General features: G+C 30.1%; 1 protein-coding gene across 2 annotated transcripts; it reads left to right on the top strand.

Moving 5' to 3' along the window:
* Nucleotides 1–8,068: 8,068 nt before the first annotated feature.
* Nucleotides 8,069–16,698, top strand: LOC131656665 (uncharacterized). 2 transcript variants are annotated; one of them, XM_058926312.1, is made up of 9 exons: nt 8,069–8,165; nt 9,474–9,947; nt 10,633–10,785; nt 14,190–14,273; nt 14,517–14,687; nt 14,847–15,035; nt 15,122–15,280; nt 15,368–15,669; nt 15,962–16,698. In XM_058926312.1, exons 1-9 carry the CDS (start codon nt 8,111–8,113, stop codon nt 16,574–16,576), a joined length of 2,202 nt encoding a protein of 733 aa, XP_058782295.1. In that variant the 5' UTR covers nt 8,069–8,110; the 3' UTR covers nt 16,577–16,698. The 2 variants fall into 2 exon arrangements, with proteins under 2 accessions (XP_058782295.1, XP_058782294.1); XM_058926311.1 differs by having other exon boundaries at nt 15,122–15,669.
* Nucleotides 16,699–17,266: the final 568 nt, after the last annotated feature.

Raw genomic sequence — 17,266 nt, 5'->3', positions numbered from 1 at the left:
TTCGTTGTTAACTAAACTACTCCAGTCCACCCCCGCAGAGATGATTTACCTCAACTGAGGATTTAATCCACTTAGTCAGCAACTAAGTCTTCCAGAGTCTTCTGATCACACACTGATCACTCCAGGAACAACTGCTTAGATACCCTCTAAGACTTTCTAGAGTATTCTGATCCACACGATCACTCTAGTTACAACCTGCTTAGATAACCTCTAAGACTTCCTAGAGTATTCTGATCCACACGATCACTCTAGTTCCTTACAACTTAATGTAATCAATTCTAAGAGTATTACAATTGCTTCTTAAAAGCTATAATCACAAACTGTGATATTTCTCTTAACGTTTAAGCTTAATCTCACTAATATATTACAACAGCAATGTAGTGAGCTTTGATGAAGATGAAGATTCTGAGCTTTGAATAGAACAGAGTTTCAGCAAGTTAATATGAGTTGTTTTGTTCAGAATCGTTAAACTTGCTTCTCATCAGAACTTCATATTTATAGGCGTTGGAGAAGATGACCGTTGAGTGCATTTAATGCTTTGCGTGTTCCGTACAGCATCGCATTTAATGTTATACGCTTTTGTCAACTACCTCGAGCCTTGTTCACGCTGTGTCTATTGACGTTGCCTTTAATAGCTTTTAACGTTCCTTTTGTCAGTCAGCGTAGCTTGCCACTTGTACTTCCTTCTGATCTGATGTTTGTGAATACAACGTTTGAATATCATCAGAGTCAAACAGCTTGGTGCAAAGCATCTTCTGATCTTCTGACCTTGAAGTGCTTCTGAGCGTGATACCATCAGAACTTCAGTGCTTCTGATCTCATGTTCTTCTGATGCTTCCATAGACCCATGTTCTGATTCTGCTTCGACCATCTTCTGATGTCTTGCCAGACCATGTTCTGATGTTGCATGCTGAACCCTTTGAGACAAAGCTTCTGAGCGCTGAATTATGCGTACTCTCTATATATTTCCTGAAAAGGAAATTGCATTGGATTAGAGTACCATATTATCTTAAGCAAAATTCATATTATTGTTATCATCAAAACTAAGATAATTGATCAGAACAAATCTTGTTCTAACACATTGTTGATATTTATCTTCAGATCTTTTCTCAAGCTAATTTAGAGCTACGGCTCTATAGTAGATTGCTTCTGATTTTATTTTCATCTTCTTCTTCTTCTTGAATTTTGATCATGCTGCTCATTACAGCTTATAGCATATTGATTAACTTTAGTAAACATGAAACACTCTTCGAGAAACAACTCAGTGTATTCAGTTTCTTTAGTCATCCAATATGAATAAGATTATACCTGATCAAGTATTAGTGGATTTCTTCTTACTCCAATGGAGGATACTGCTTAACAGCAGAGATTTATTCTTCGCTTGTTTTAGGCATATGGTTTGTGTATGACAACACTGTGGGTTATCACATACTGAGTATGTATTGCCTCTTGTGGAACTTCTAAATCAGGGTTTTCATAGTTCTTTTATGCTGTCGTGCTTCAGGTGCTCGACTACTTCATTTAGAGATGCACAGATGCATCCTGCAGATTCATTTTCTTCTCTTGTGCAGAATATTTCTTTGGTTGCACTCTTGATCCTTTCTCCATGGACGATCATCACTGGATATTCTCTTTTTCTCTTCGGATCCATACAAGGGATGGATGATCACTCACTCTCCATTTTAGATAGATGGATACCACAATGCTCTTCAAGTTTCAAGTTTGACTCTATTTATAGCTCGATGAGTGGTTACCGTTGGAATGTAGCCGTTGCATTGTAATTGAAGATGATATTTGTTAGAACAAGGTTGTGAATCTATGTTCAGAATCTAGTTTTGATGATAACAATCATATATTTTGTCAATAACAATTTTATTACTAATGGCTTCATTGAGTGCGCAGAAACAAGTGTCAAAGTCCTTCATAACATATACAACAACTCAATCAGAAAGTACGTTAGAAGCTTCAAAGGAAATGAACAAAATATCAGGAACAAGAAGATAACGCTTGTAAAAGATCAGAAGTTCTGAAGTTAGAAGTTCTGAGTTACAACGTAGTAACTTTCAAAAGATAAACAGCAACAGAGTCACATGTAAATCAGAAGATAGTCTTCAGATCAGCATGGAAAATCAAACAGAATACAAAGGATCAAAATCAAGAAGAAAACCGTTACAAATATCATCATTAGCTAAACGGCTACAACAACTAAAAGGAATAATTCCCAAGAATGATTGAAGAAGCAACCTACATGTAGTACATTGAAGAAAACAAAAGCATGGTGGAAACACGTCTAAATTTATTACGCTTTCCGAAGATCAAGACAACAAACTTACTTTAAAGCTATAAAAAGAAGTAAGATCGCTTATGAAGTGTGTGGGTTTTTTGAGATAGGATGTAGCAATGAAAAGCTATCAGAATCAAGTGGAGCATTACATAAAAGACTAAGAAGAATCAAATAAGCATATCTTAACAAGAACTGTTGTTCTTAATCTGCTTATTAAGAAAATCAAAGTAAGAAGAATCAAAGAAACAACTATTAATAAGAAATGTTGTTCTTAATCCACTTAAGAAGAAGATCAAAGGAAGAATAATCAAAGAAGCAACTCTCAACAAGAACTGATGTTTTTAATTCGCTTAAGAAGAAGATCAAAGGAAGAAGAATCAAGAAGCAACTCTCAACAAGAACTGATATTCTTAATACTCTTAAGAAGAAGATCAGAGGAAGAAAAATCAAAGAAGCAACTCTCAATAAGAACTGATGTTCTTAATCCACTTAAGAAGAAGATCAAAGGAAGAAGAATCAAAGAAGCAATTCTCAACAAGAATTGATGTTATTAATTTGCTCTAGAAGAAAGTTGAAGATCAATGCAAGAAGCAATCCTGAATAAGGACTGATGTTATCAATCCGCTTGAAGAAACCAAGATAAAAACAAGAAGCAAGGATCTGGTCAGAAGATGCAGACAAGAGGAATTAAATGACTATTCAACTAAAACAAATTACTTGTCATTCAGGCTGTAATTAGAATATTTGCTTATTAAGAATCATTATGTAAATTAAGTTGGTACGATTCCTTAAGAGACCAAGTAAAGGTCTGATGCTTGAGAAGAAAGTGGTTGCGGTCATTGTGGAAATCTCTTGGAGACCATGTGAGGGTCAGGAGTCCAGGAGTCAATCGATGTTATATCTCGTGGAGTTCATTGAATAGTCCATTGTTGTCAATCACATTAGGTAGCTGTGCAGGGAGTTAGTCACAACATGTTGTTGTGCAGGGTTAGTCCCAGTGGGTAGACTCTGCAGGGTTCCTGAGTCAATGAACGATATATCTCGTGGAGATCACTGAACGGGTCATTGTCTAGATGGTTAGTCATAGCAAATAGCTGTGCAGGATGGTTAGTCACGACGGAGGTTCGTGCAGTTGTAATCAAGATTTGGTTATAGTGGACTAAGACCTCTGTAAAGAGGCAAATCACCTGAAGAAGGTGGACTGGAGGTAGCCTTATTCAGAAGTTGAACCAGGATAAAAATGAATGTGTCTTTTACTTTCTGCACATGTTATTTTAACTTAGAACATTCAAACAAAAGTTCTTCTGAACAGTACTGAGAAAGTCAGAAGTTCTGATATCCGTTAGAAGTTAAAACGAACATCTCATTGGTTATTTAGTTCTACATATTCATGCTTCTGCAACATCAAAGCATATTCCAATAGATGATTAAGCAAAAGAAAGAAAAGACATTAAAGAAAAAGAAAGGGCATTTAATTGATAAAGAACACAATTCGATCTTCCCTTTCTTGTGTTTTTCTCCACCTTCAATATTGAATGCTTTGTTTTGATTTACTGCATGTGTTCGTGACAGAGCCTTATCTTTAACAATATGATTATTGTTGATAGTGTGCTTCTTTGGATTAGCTTGTCTTCCCAATGCGCTACATGTGGCTTGCTTCTTCAGTCAGTCTTGGGAGTTGTTCCTTTTAAATGTTGTAACCATTTTGCTAATGATGATATGTCTAACGTCTTCCCATTTGATTCTAAGCTTTGTATTTTATTTAATTTGTATGCTGAGCTGTAGATTCTTCATTGGTTCACAAGTGATTCTTTTGTTGTTTGCGTTTTGTATGTCATTGCATTTTTCTATCAGAACTTCTTATCTTCTTGCTGTAACGGATCATTATGTATATTAATATTCCTTTGAAGCTTCTGATTATACTTTTTGATTTTGTGCTTGTAAGCGTTGGTATTTTTGTTTGACTCTTTGAAAAATGTCTTGTTGAAATCTAGCTTCTTATGATACTGTTGTTGTTGCATATTCTTCTGAATGGTCTTGTTTTATATTGTTGCTTCTTTACTTCTGATTTCCTGATCTTGACTTGTTTGATGTATTCTTAATCAGAACATCTCATGAATGATGTTTTGCTTAGTCAATCTTCTGGATGTTTGATTTCATATCTGAGCCAGTTTCTGATGTAGTTTTAGTACTTGTGATTCTGATGCAATCTGTATAAGACTTATAGCATAATATATGCATACTAAATGAAACCATTAGTAATAAAATTGTTACTCACAAAATATATGCTTGTTATCATCAAAACCAAATTTTGAACATAGACTCTCAATCTTGTTCTAACAATAATTATGCCCTTACACCAGACTAGAATACCTCATAGATATAATGATTTCACTCTCAAAATCACCAAGACAACTGAGAGAGAGAGAGAAAGATGTATTTCAAATACGTTTTCGGTGTGTAGGAAAAATGAGAAACACGCCTTTTATATACCAAGCAAAAAATGTGGCAAAATATGAAAACAATTCATTGGCTTTTCAATGCTTATAATTGATTACCCCAAGTGCCAAGTCAATTATTTCATCCCTAAATGAAAGGTTTTGGTTTTCTAACCGTTGTTAGTCATTCATAGGTTGTTACAATAGATTTTAGGCATTCCAAAGTGAGATAATCGATTATCCTTTAGGCGTAATTGATTATCCTTTTGTAATACATACTCCCTTCAGCCTTATTTATAAGCAAAGATTCTCTTTATAGGTTCATTGAATAATGAATGTATCTTCTCTTTTATGTAGACTAGATACAGTCATTATTCAATGAACCTAAAAAGAGAATTTTTGCTTATAAATCAGGCCGAAGTAGTACTTTTAATTGATCAGACAATTCCATAATCAATTTTTTAGACTTTAAAAATATTTTAAGTGACTTTTTTTAAAAGAAGGGAAGTGTTTCAAAGGGTTGAAACTGCATGTGTGATTTTCCTTAGTAAAATCGAAAATTAATCTTATACATTTACAAATGCTTATCACCTAAGACAGACACAACAAACTTTCATGTTTCTTCTTTTGACCAACTTTCATGTTTCGTTTGTTGACAAACTTCCATGCTATTGCCATTTAATTGACACTTTGACACTCACACCAGGACGTTTCCACACCTCAACCCATGTGATTAAAGACTTCTTACACTAGCGATCTAGCTAGGCCTTCTAGATGACTTACTCGCACATAAAGATAAGGGGGGGGGGGGGGGTTTCAAGAATTTAAGCCAAAACATTTTAGAAAGTACACCCTCCCTAATATACTTCTATATTTCATTTTCCAACATTTCATAAAATTTAGTCCCTCCGTCTCATTATAAGTGTCTCATTTGCATTTTTTTCTATGTATCAAAATAAATGTTTTTATGGAATACCAATGTAATATTTATTATTTTTTTTCTACTACTATACACTTATATATTAACTTTTACGTTTTTCAACAACTCCACTACCTATAATAAATAAGAATATTTTAGTAAATGATATTAATGTTATCATGAAAATCAACACATCTAATCACTTTCTTAGACCATCTCCAATGGTAGTTTCTTCTATTGAGTTCTCCACATGTATCATTAATTTAATAATTAAATATTTAAAAAAATTGCCATGTCATGATAGAGTTGCATTGCAATGCAACAATTAAAAGATTGTAGTACCCAATCAAATCAAGTTATGAGGTAAAGTTGTGGGACCCATACCAAATTTTTATTAAAGTTAAAATTAAATAAATTCTTTTAATATGATGTGGCTTAGTGGGTCCCATAAAGAACTCAAATGTAAGTTGCACCATTGGAGATGCTCTTATGTAAAGTTCAAATAAGACACTTATTATAAAATGGAGAAAATAATAAAGAGGACATTATAGTAAATTTAATTATTGTTGTGTATAAAATTTGAAAAGTTAACTACACTTGACTGTATTTCTTAATAATCTAAAAATCATTATTTTTTTTACTTATAAATGTGACGGAGAGTGTATTGAAAATTAAAATATTTGTAATAAATTTAGAATACTCGTGAAATTTCTTTAATAAATTTTAATTTTGAGAATATGTTTTTCTCATAATGACATATTCGAATTCCATAAAATAGTAAATTTAAATTCTGCTAGATTGAAATTGTTTATACAAAAATAAATGTGCTCATGAATAAAATATAAGAAATGTCTAGTCTATGTGTCTATGAATTGCGTATCCGATATATCTGTATCGAGTATTGTGCTTTATAGTTGGATTCTACAAGACGTGATATTAGAGGACTTATATTAGTCTAAAGTAAAAAAAGAAGGTAGCTTTTACTTTAGACCAAAAAAATAAAAGAAGATACGTAGCTTTTGCTTAAGCTTGCGTCTCACTCAGAAGTGAACTTACTGCACTTTGCTTTTGTCATCATATAATATGTTTCACTCCCTTTAAAGTTGCAACGACAAAAAGCAAAATTGAAGAAAGGAATAAAAATATTACTAAGTGACATGAAAATAGAAAATTAAAGATGAATATGTATACAGTTTTTCTAATTAATATAAAACTTGAATTTTTCTTTATACTGTTTAAACTAATATTTTAATTGAAAAACTGTAAAATATTATTTTTTAAATTTTTTAATACACCAATATAAAATATTATATGAATCGTTTAAAAAATATTAGCAGGCTCAAATAGAGGATAAAAATCAAATTATAACAAAAAGAAATACGTTTTAGAAAATTGTCTATTAGATTTATACAAAATAAATTAAAGGTAGAATTATTAAAAACATTTAAAATAAATTTTAAAAATTGTATTCAACATTGCAACCGAATAATTTTAGATAAATACCCTCTCCACTTGTGCAGACTTATTTAAAATTAGAACATTGCTATGTATGAATTGGTTTAACATAAGAACCTAAGGAGAAACTTAGACCTTGAGAAGAATAAGTCTCAAAATTAGTGTTTTAAAAATTTAAATAAATCTGTCGATCGAACTGATTGAATGGGAAATCATAAGAGTTATTAGTTTGATCTAAATACTAGTTCGAGCTAGTTAATAAAGTAATAAAAACCTATCAAAATTAAACAAAATCAATAAAAACTTACGAATTTACGATGATTTTAGAAAATCAACAGGTTAAATATTTTTTTTTAGAGAAAAAACGACGTTGTTTGGATAATTTATAAAATTTAAAATATAACAGATTTTGTTCAAAATTTATTTTCAACAACTCTTTCTTCTTATAATTAAAGTTATTATAGATTGCAGTTATTTTTATTATTTAATTTATGTCGTACTTAAAATGTGTTTAAAATATATTTGTTATAACTACTATATAATTTTGTTGTAGAGATCAATTTATTCAATCGAATTATTCGATTTAATCATACAATTCGATCAATGATCCAGTAAATCGATCAATGAATCACTGATACATTACACTCATCTATTTAATCACTGATGATCCGTCCGATTTTTAAAATATTGCTTAGAACTCAAACGTTCATCAACATGCCCACTTTAAAAATATTTAATTTTTAAATAATAGATTATTAAAAGTTTACTGAAACTAATAAAGTTCATCATTTATATTTAAGTAAAAAAAAAAGAAGAAAAAAAAAGTATTAGATACTTAGCGTGAACTAAATATTGACTGCAGTGAATCCTATTTCGTTTGGAAGGGAATATGATTATTGTTTTCTATAAGCATTGGATTCTTAACTTTTCTTATATATGAGAGTTAAGCTTGCACTACCTAATTCTCATCCATCCTTATTGCTATTTCCATTCCACATTTTAATCTTGAAGTAAATGGCACCTAATTTGTTCCCTCTTCGCGTAGCTCAGTCTTATCACGACCACGAAGGTACGTCTAAACTTTCCTTACATATTGTCACACTCACCGACTTCTTCACATTTTGCTATTAATAACACTAATACTATTCTTACACATATATTTTTTTTAATAAGCAATGGAATATAAGAAATGGCATTAGGGGTGCAACTCTTACATCAAGGTAACGTTAAAAATAATAGATACATTGTAAAGGGAATTTGTACCAATCGTAAAAATTGGTCTTCCGCGATGGTTCCCTACTACTAACCCATCTCCAAGAGAAAAACATAATATTAGAAATCACCTCCTCATGACTAAAAATGCCGCTATCGAATATGATTGTGTTTCTCATATTCCAAATGCACCAAATTAAAGCTATCCATATAGAGTTTATGATCACTTTGGTTTTGTTGTTTTTCACCTTTTCTTGGATCATCCCGAAGCTCTTGAAATCCTCTTGGGATAAATTAACATCCTTGCCCAACCACAAGATAATTCTATTCCATACCTCCTTTGTTACTTGGCATTGATAAAATAGGCGATCCAACGATTCCGGAAAAATAGTACAAAAAATACTTACACCAAACACTGTTCACCGTATTTATACAGTAAACAGTGTTTTTTAAAATAAAATAATAATATTTATAAAAAATATTTTTTATTTTTAAAATTACGGACAACACTGTTCATGTACGGACGTGCATTAACCAATTTCATTATTGCATTAACTAAGTTTTATACTGCATTAACCAAGTTTGATGACTGCTAAAAATTATTTTTAATACTTGGATATTGCATTAACTAACTTCATTACTGCATTGACCAGATTTTTACACTGTATTAACCAAATTTAGTGACTACTGTAAAGTACTGTTCATGGGTGTAAGAATAACATTATTCAAATTTGGTTAATGCAGTGTAAAAATTTGGTTAATGCAGTAATGAAGTTTGTTAATGCAACATTCGGGTATTAAAAATAATTTTTAGCAGTCACTAAACTTGGTTAATACAGTGTAAACACTTGGGTAATGCAGTAATGAAGTTGACTAATGCACATCCAGGTACTAAAAATATTTTTTAGCAATCATCAAACTTGATTAATGCAATTTGATTAATACAGTAATGAAGTTGATTAATGCACATTCATACATGAACAGTGTTGTCCATAATTTTAAAAGTATAAGATATTCTTTATAAATATTATTATTTTATTTTATAAAATACTATTCACCATATAAATACGGTAAAGAGTGTTTGGTGTAAGTATTAGTGTATGAATATAGTGTAAGAATAGCATTTCTCTATAAATAACTCAAGTTTTTAAAATGAAATATGTAGCTATGGAGTTCCGTGAGCTAGTAATGGAAGACAAATGGGAAGAAGTAATTGCAAAATACAACGAACATATTAAGTATCACAAGATAGAAATAAAGGGAAGAGGAACAGCATTGCACGTGGCAGTAAGCAATGGATTGAAAAAAGAAGTGAAAAGTCTTGTAGAAGCAATAGAAAAGCTTGGTGATGAAAGTAGTTTGAAAATGAAGAATGAAATAGGTGGTACTCCTCTTCACCTTGCAGCATATAGAGGATTCACAGATGTGTGTGAAGTTATAATTGGAAAAGAAGGTGAAAGGAAATATTTGATTCAGGAGAAAAATGGAAAGGGAGAAACACCACTATTTTGGGCTGTGCGTGCACGTAAAAGATTAGTGTTTGTTTATCTACAACAGTTTTTTCCATATGATATCAATATTGCTGTCAATAACAATGATACTAGCATCCTTCATGTTGCCATTCAGAGAGAAATGTTTGGTTAGTTTTTTTTATATCTTTATTTATTTATTTATTTATTTTTAATTTGAATTTGTTTTAAATGTTTTTCTAGAATAAGAAAAGAAAATAATTATATTAAAAAAAAGTGAAATTCCTCCATTAATTTAATACAGAACCGAGTGGTATCTTATAAGGAAAAAAATAAATATATACTAAAGAGTGTAGTAAGAATATATATAGTAAAATACTATTGAGATATTTCCGTTAAGTTTGTTCGACTGGTAACGGTGGAAAAACATCTCACTTATTTATTTGGAATGAAATAACTAATTTAGTTTAAGAGTTGCATAAATGAATTACATAAATATGACTGTACACACTTAGCCAAAACAATAATACGGAATCTATCGATATTTCATTTTTTTTTAACTATCAAGTACAGCGCCAATCACCACTGGACCAACTAATAATTGGTCGGATATTTCACTTTTAGTTCAACAACATAATTACTTATTACAATTGTAAATTATTAAGCGAAATACTAAATTTTGGTAAATATTATTTTAATTCTACATTAATTTAAACAATTGTCTTTGCAATTTTTTCCATTAAAATAATTCAACTTTTTAATTAAAATAATAAGCTAAAACTCATTGAAATTAAATATTAGCGAACATTACATTTTATCAAACAATAAAATTAATCTATGTATCTTGTGCAACAGATTTGGCAAATATAATAATGCATTGCTATGAAAGTCTTGGATCTATGAAGGACAAAGATGACGTCACTCCTCTCGAAATTCTTGCTACTAGGACATCTGCCTTCATGAGTGGAAGTAGGCGACTATCATGGTGGAAGCAAATTTTGTATTTCTGTAAGTGACACATACATATGGATATTATTAAAACACATAGTTTCTTAAAAAGATGAAATTGAAAATTAATTTAAGTAAGTAATTCATCGTTGCACTTAAAATGCTACTCCCTCAGTCTCATCAAAAATGTCTCATTTGCATTTTCTTTCTCTCAAAATAATTGTTGATGTAAAATATCAATGCAACTTTTATTATTATTTTCTACTATATACTTCTATTTATTAATTTTTACTTTTTTTAAGATAATTAATAAGGATATTATAGTAAATAATATTAATTTTGTCATTAAAATTAAGATATCTAATTATTTTTTTAACAACCGTGCATTGCTCAAATATAACTTTTTATGAGAAGGAGGGAGTAAAATTAGATAAGATATCTCAGTAAAATTAGATAAGATATCTCGGTTTTTCCATGATATAAGTATACTCAGTTCAATTCGTAATCATTGACACCTAAACTGTTATTGGCTATTAAGGGCATCCGTACAGGGATCTCATGAATTCTAGAGAGGGAAATCAACACTCACCTTAAATAAAATAGCTATACTATCATCTATCTAGTACTCCGTCCGTCGTACAATGGATGTTCTAGTCCATAATTAACATACATTAAAAAAAGTGTAAAAAAGTAAGAGAAAAAAGTGTATAAAAGTAAGAGAGAATAATGTTTTTACTATAATATCTTTATCATGTATTGAAAATGTTGAAATTTTTATTAATTAGAGGTAGAACTGAAAAAAGTGTATTGGAAACTGAAATGAGTAATTTATTTTAGGACATCATTTTATTTCAAATGAATCACTCATTTTGGGAGGGAAGGAGTATCTATTAAAATTCAAAAATCAATTGTATGAATTTCATAAATTATCCGTTCACTATAAATTAGTAAAACTAAAAAAAACGTTTAAATAATCAACTAATATTTATCTTCTTTCTTTCCTACATTTTTATCTTCTATTTCAGCATGTCATGTGTCCAATTTCAACAATATATTATGTATCTAACTCTTTTTAAGATTGACATGTGACATTAATTTAACAACCTTCATCATTTAAATCACAATTAAATATTACATTCACTCATGTTTTCTCTTGATTAAAATTTTAAATTTCTCTCAAATTTTTTTCCTACACTTTCTCAACTTCTTTTTAATATTTTCCCTCTATTTATTTATTATCACTAAAATACTAATAATCTATTTTTTAATTTAAATAAAAGAGTGAAGGTTAATTTTAATCCCTCACAAAAACTAAAGATGGTCAGATTAGTCCCTAAAAAAAAATTCCTATTAAATCCCTTACAAAATTTAACTGAGCCATGTTAGTTTCTCTACTAATAGTTTTTTCAAACTGGTTTTTTTCTTACTGTTGAACCGTGACTGGACTGCCAATGAAGACTCATTTTAATCTCTCACAAAAAAAAGAGTCCAAATTAGTCCCTAAGAAAAAAAAAAGTCCCTATTTAATTTTAAAATTCTTAATTTTAAATATTTCTTTTTCTTTCATCTCATGAGTCACTTTTTTTCTCTGTATATTTTAATACAATTGAGTTTATATAATCATTGTTCATTTTAAAATTAATAGCTAATTTCAAATTTATATATGTATCAAAATACAATTTATATTGTATCAAATAAATTTATCCGTACGATCGCACGTGTATCTAATTAGTTCGATATTATGATGAATAGTGTCTATTTTAAAATTAAAAATATTACTTATAAAAATATATTTTTCAACAAAATAAATATTATAACACAAATATAAGTTAGATTATTAACCAATTTCATCATTACATTAACCACAAAAATATATGTTTTAACCACTCATTTTACTTATAAATTATTAACTACTTTCACTACTTCATTAACCATTGAAATACACAATATCTACAATTTTCAAACATTAAATTATGAAATGTATTAATCAATATTTACACTATACTAACAAATTTTATTTTACTACTTAAGACTCGTTTATGTTTGACAACTCACTGACCAAATTATGAAACATATTAATCAACCTTATTCATATGGATAAGAAGGATAGAAAATTATGGCCCTCCTAGATAAGATAAGTTGAAAAGGTGTTAGACAAGTTTGACATGAGTAAATTAAAGGTTGTGAGTACTCCGCCGGGGAAACATTTTAAGCTTTCATTTGATCATTGTCCAGAGACAGATGTAAAAGCTAAGTATATGTCAAAGGTTTCTTATGCTAATGTTGTTGGTTCTTTAGTATGTGATATGGTTTGCATTATATCAAATTTGACACAAGTTGTAAGCCAAGTTTATAAGTTTATGCCCAAACCAGGAAAATATCAATGGGAAGCAGTCAAGTGGATATTTTAGGCACCTTAAGGATACTATGAGCTATGGTATCATGTTTATAAATAAACAAGGATATCCTTCAATTGTAGGATATGTTGATTCAAGCTATGTGTTAATATGGATGATAGGAGCTCTATAATAGAGTATGTCCTTACTTTAACAGGATGACCTATTTGTTGGAAATCATCTGCTTAATCCCTGGTGGCCATGTCAACAACTAGTGTAGAGTACATGGTGACAAGTGAAACTTCCAAAGAAGCCTCATGGCTTACATGATTGATGAAAGAATTAGGTGTTGATCAAGGTGGATTTCAATTACATTATGATAGTTAGAGTGTCATTTATTTGACAAACAATAAGGTTTATCATGCCAAGAACAAGAACATTGGTTTGAGGTCTCACAAGATCATAAAGGTACTTGCATATGAATACATATTACTTGAAAAGTTTCATACTTTAGAGAATGTAACTGATATGTTGATCAAGACAGTCATCACTGACAAGTTCATCCAATGCATAAACCTGTTACGTATTTATCAGTGTTAAATAGGAGGTGTACCTACCAACTTGGCAGGATTAATCATAATGCAACAAATATTTAAATAGGGATTGATATTCTCTAAGGTGGAGATTGATGAGTATGACTCATATTGTGGAGATTATTATGTGAATTGTTGAGTATAACTCATACCATGGTAAACTGAAACCTAGTATTATATATGGCTTGAAACATTAGAATCATATTTAATAAGCCAAAACTAAAGGAAATTACAGGTATTATATGTCGCAGAGGTGGAAAACATTGGCTAAAATAAGTTAACAGAGATCGATCATGTACATTGTCTTTTACTTATGTTTCTCTTTAATCTTACATATTGATTGTTTTTCTAACATTATCTTATGCATTGTTTGTAGTTCAATAGAAAAGCTCAGGGAGAAATAATATAAAGATAAATCTGTTTAAATTTGTCTTTTTTATAAATTTAAATGTCATTTTCTAGCATTGTTTTTACTTTTTTGTAAAATAACATGAAGAAAATGTCTAATATTATTTATAAAATTTTGGTGTCGAAGGTTTTTCTGTAAGCCTCCAAGACGCAAAAACTACAATGGAATTGTATCAAAAGAAGGCTATATCTAAAGGAAATTTAAAGAACGGTATGATTTAAAAATTAGTAAACTTTTATCATCCCTTTAACATTATTTTTTAGTGTTTTAAAATTAGTAAACTATTAACAGATGCTCAAGTGTCCTTAATAGTATAGAGTGTAGTTAATAACACTATTCAAGTTTTCTCTTCTATTTTTTATAGGAATATTTATGAATGGAAATAACAAAGTTAACTCTTCCTTTATTTAATGTCGTTCACTATTATTTATGAAGGACCTGTCAATATTGCAGAAAATGATTATCATAGTGAAGTATTAATACCTGTATACCGTGTTGACGAACTAGAAAAGGCATACAAAGTAAGAAATACTCTTGCTCAACTAGATTTTTTTAGTTGTGGTAAGATATTATGTCACCGCATTCAAAAGTTTGTATCAAGATGGCCTATCCTATCACTATTGGGTATGTATATTGAACTCTTCTAACTTTAATTTTGCATGTTTTCATTTGAGTATACATTTATACTGCACATCTCTAAATTTTGGAACATTCAAACGTAAGCTTGTTTCCATAACTCAATCAATAAGTCACCATTGCTATTTTGCTCAATTACTTCTGTAGACATAAAGACAATAAAGACTATTAAGAAGAAGCACATATTTGGTCGTCTGCTTTTGGAAGAGTTTATGAAGAATCCTTACGAGTCATACATGGGTGGTGGATTTGATCCATTACGTGACATAGAACATGAAGAAAAAAGGGAAGATTGGTTTATGAATGTTCCAGAGTTTATCAAGTGCGAACAGGAAGGTGGTAAATAAAAATATGTACAAAAAATTAATGAAGATATATAATTAAAATATAAATAATTAAATAATCACTATTTATATTTGCAGGTTATACCTCAATGCAAAAGACATTGAAAAATAAAAAATTGGAAGATTCAACAAATATTGATGGAAAAGATACAACATTTTTGGCAGTAGCAAAAAGTGGCATAGCAGAAATTATGGAAGAGCTTAATTCTAAAGTACCAAATACATCTGATAAAAAAGGTTTATTACTTGTTGCAATGAAGAATATTAAACCAGAATTATCAGAAGAGAAAAGTATTTTAAAGGAAACCGCATATTTGATTGCAGCAAGTCATGGAATAGTTGAGATGATGTCCGCACTTAAACAAAAGATAAGAAGTGTGACCCATGAGGTTAACTCCAACAATGAAAATGCATTGCTTTTGGCAGTAAAGAATAGGCAACCACATGTTATTAAGTGGTTGTGGAAGAGTTTACCTAGAGAGGTGTTTCAACATCTAAATCTAGAAGTTGATAAAAATGAGAATACTATGTTACACTTGGCAGCGTATACATCAATCCAAAGAGAAAATACATGGAAGATATCTGGTGCTGCTATGCAAATGATGTGGGACATCAAGTGGTACAAGGTACATTTATAGTTTATTGAGAGTCATTTTTTAAGGTGTGCGATGTGGGTTAAAATAGAGATCCCCAAATATGCCATTGTTAAACTATGGGTAAATAGGACCACTTATAATTTTTCATAGTTAAAACATAGTTATATAGGGTCTCTATTTGTTTTGTCACGGTTGTTGAACCATGGCTAACCTACACAATATCTTAAAAAACTTAAAATGGTCCTGAGTTTAATTATTACTTATCACTATATATTTATATATTACATTTTAAAAGAAGCATTAACACATATTTTTGGTATAGTACATCAAAGGACTAGTACCAGAGCATTTCAATCATAGAAATAATAAAGAAGGAAAAACCCCAAGTGAAATCTTTAAGGAGCAACACAAAGAACTTCTACAAAACAGTATTGAATGGTTGAAAGATACATCAGAGTCATGCTCAGTTGTTGCAGCTCTCATTGCTGGTGTCTCCTTTGCTACATCAGGCAGTGTCCCTGGTGGTAATCAAGCAACGGGAAAACCAGCATTAGAAGGACAACCAGCATTTGAAGGATTTGCTATATCTTCATTAATTGGACTTTACTTCTCTGTTACTGCACTCATCATGTTCCTTTCTATACTCACTTCTCGAAAAGAAGTCGAAGACTTTCGTCGAAACTTGCCAATGAAGCTTCTTTTTGGCTTAAGTTCTCTCTTTGTATCCATTGTTGCTATGTTTGTTTCTTTTTGCGCTGGACATTTCCTTGTGCTCACAGATAAATATACCAAGGGAGGTATCTTGTTCTATTTATATATTTCTATTTGCTTGCCTGTCACATTCTATGCAGCTGTGCAGTTTCCATTATTTCTTGATCTTGTTAAGGTTATTTGGAAGAAGGTTCCACCACCAAGTGTTAAGGGTGTTCATCTTTAGAGATTTTTTGTGTTGTATTTCTATGTGATTTGAAACTAATGAATGTGATTTGTATTTGAATAACTTATTTTTTTATGTTGAGTTTTCGTGTGAATGTAGTGTGATTTGAAGTTTTTGTATGACATATCCACAATACTATACATACTACTAAGATGTTTATTCTTTCTTATGATTCAGCTTATTAGTTTTCATGATAAAAATATTAATTTTTTTTGTATAAAGTTCTATAAAAGTGAATTAAAACATCAACTTGGTATATTGAAGTAGACAATATAGTAATATAATATATTCTTATGCATTTTAAGGTAATGTATTTATTAATATAATTTTTCTACAATATATTACAATTACTATTTATTAAAAAAAACTCAACTTTCATTTTATGATTCAGTAACAAACATTTGTCTCATACTTGACCTAGCGAGAAACAATTTTCTTTTAAATAATTAAACTTGACAATGATCATACTAGTTAATCAAAAAACTTTTTTTTTTTTAATTTAATAGTAAAACAGTCAAAATTGCAATCTCTAAATAAAAGGAATGTCTTTATGTAATGGAATGTCCCTGCCACAAATATATTAGTTGGAATTACATGACAATAAAACCATTAAACACATCACTAAAAACACATTATACAAAATAGACTTCTTACCTCTAAATGTAGAGGATTTTTATCTCGATTGAGGTG

The sequence above is a fragment of the Vicia villosa genome, linkage group LG3 (genome assembly GCF_029867415.1).
Source record: "Vicia villosa cultivar HV-30 ecotype Madison, WI linkage group LG3, Vvil1.0, whole genome shotgun sequence".
Classification (NCBI taxonomy): domain Eukaryota; kingdom Viridiplantae; phylum Streptophyta; class Magnoliopsida; order Fabales; family Fabaceae; genus Vicia; species Vicia villosa.
Note: the sequence above shows the minus strand (reverse complement) of the source record. Positions and strands in the feature narration are given on the sequence as shown.

Coding starts and splice junctions, on each gene's coding strand:
- LOC131656665 (XM_058926311.1), top strand. CDS start 8,111: ATGGCACCTAATTTGTTCCCTCTTCGCGTAGCTCAGTCTTATCACGAC. Junction 10,786..14,189: donor GAAGCAAATTTTGTATTTCT/GTAAGTGACACA, acceptor TTGGTGTCGAAG/GTTTTTCTGTAAGCCTCCAA. Junction 14,688..14,846: donor GCCTATCCTATCACTATTGG/GTATGTATATTG, acceptor TTACTTCTGTAG/ACATAAAGACAATAAAGACT.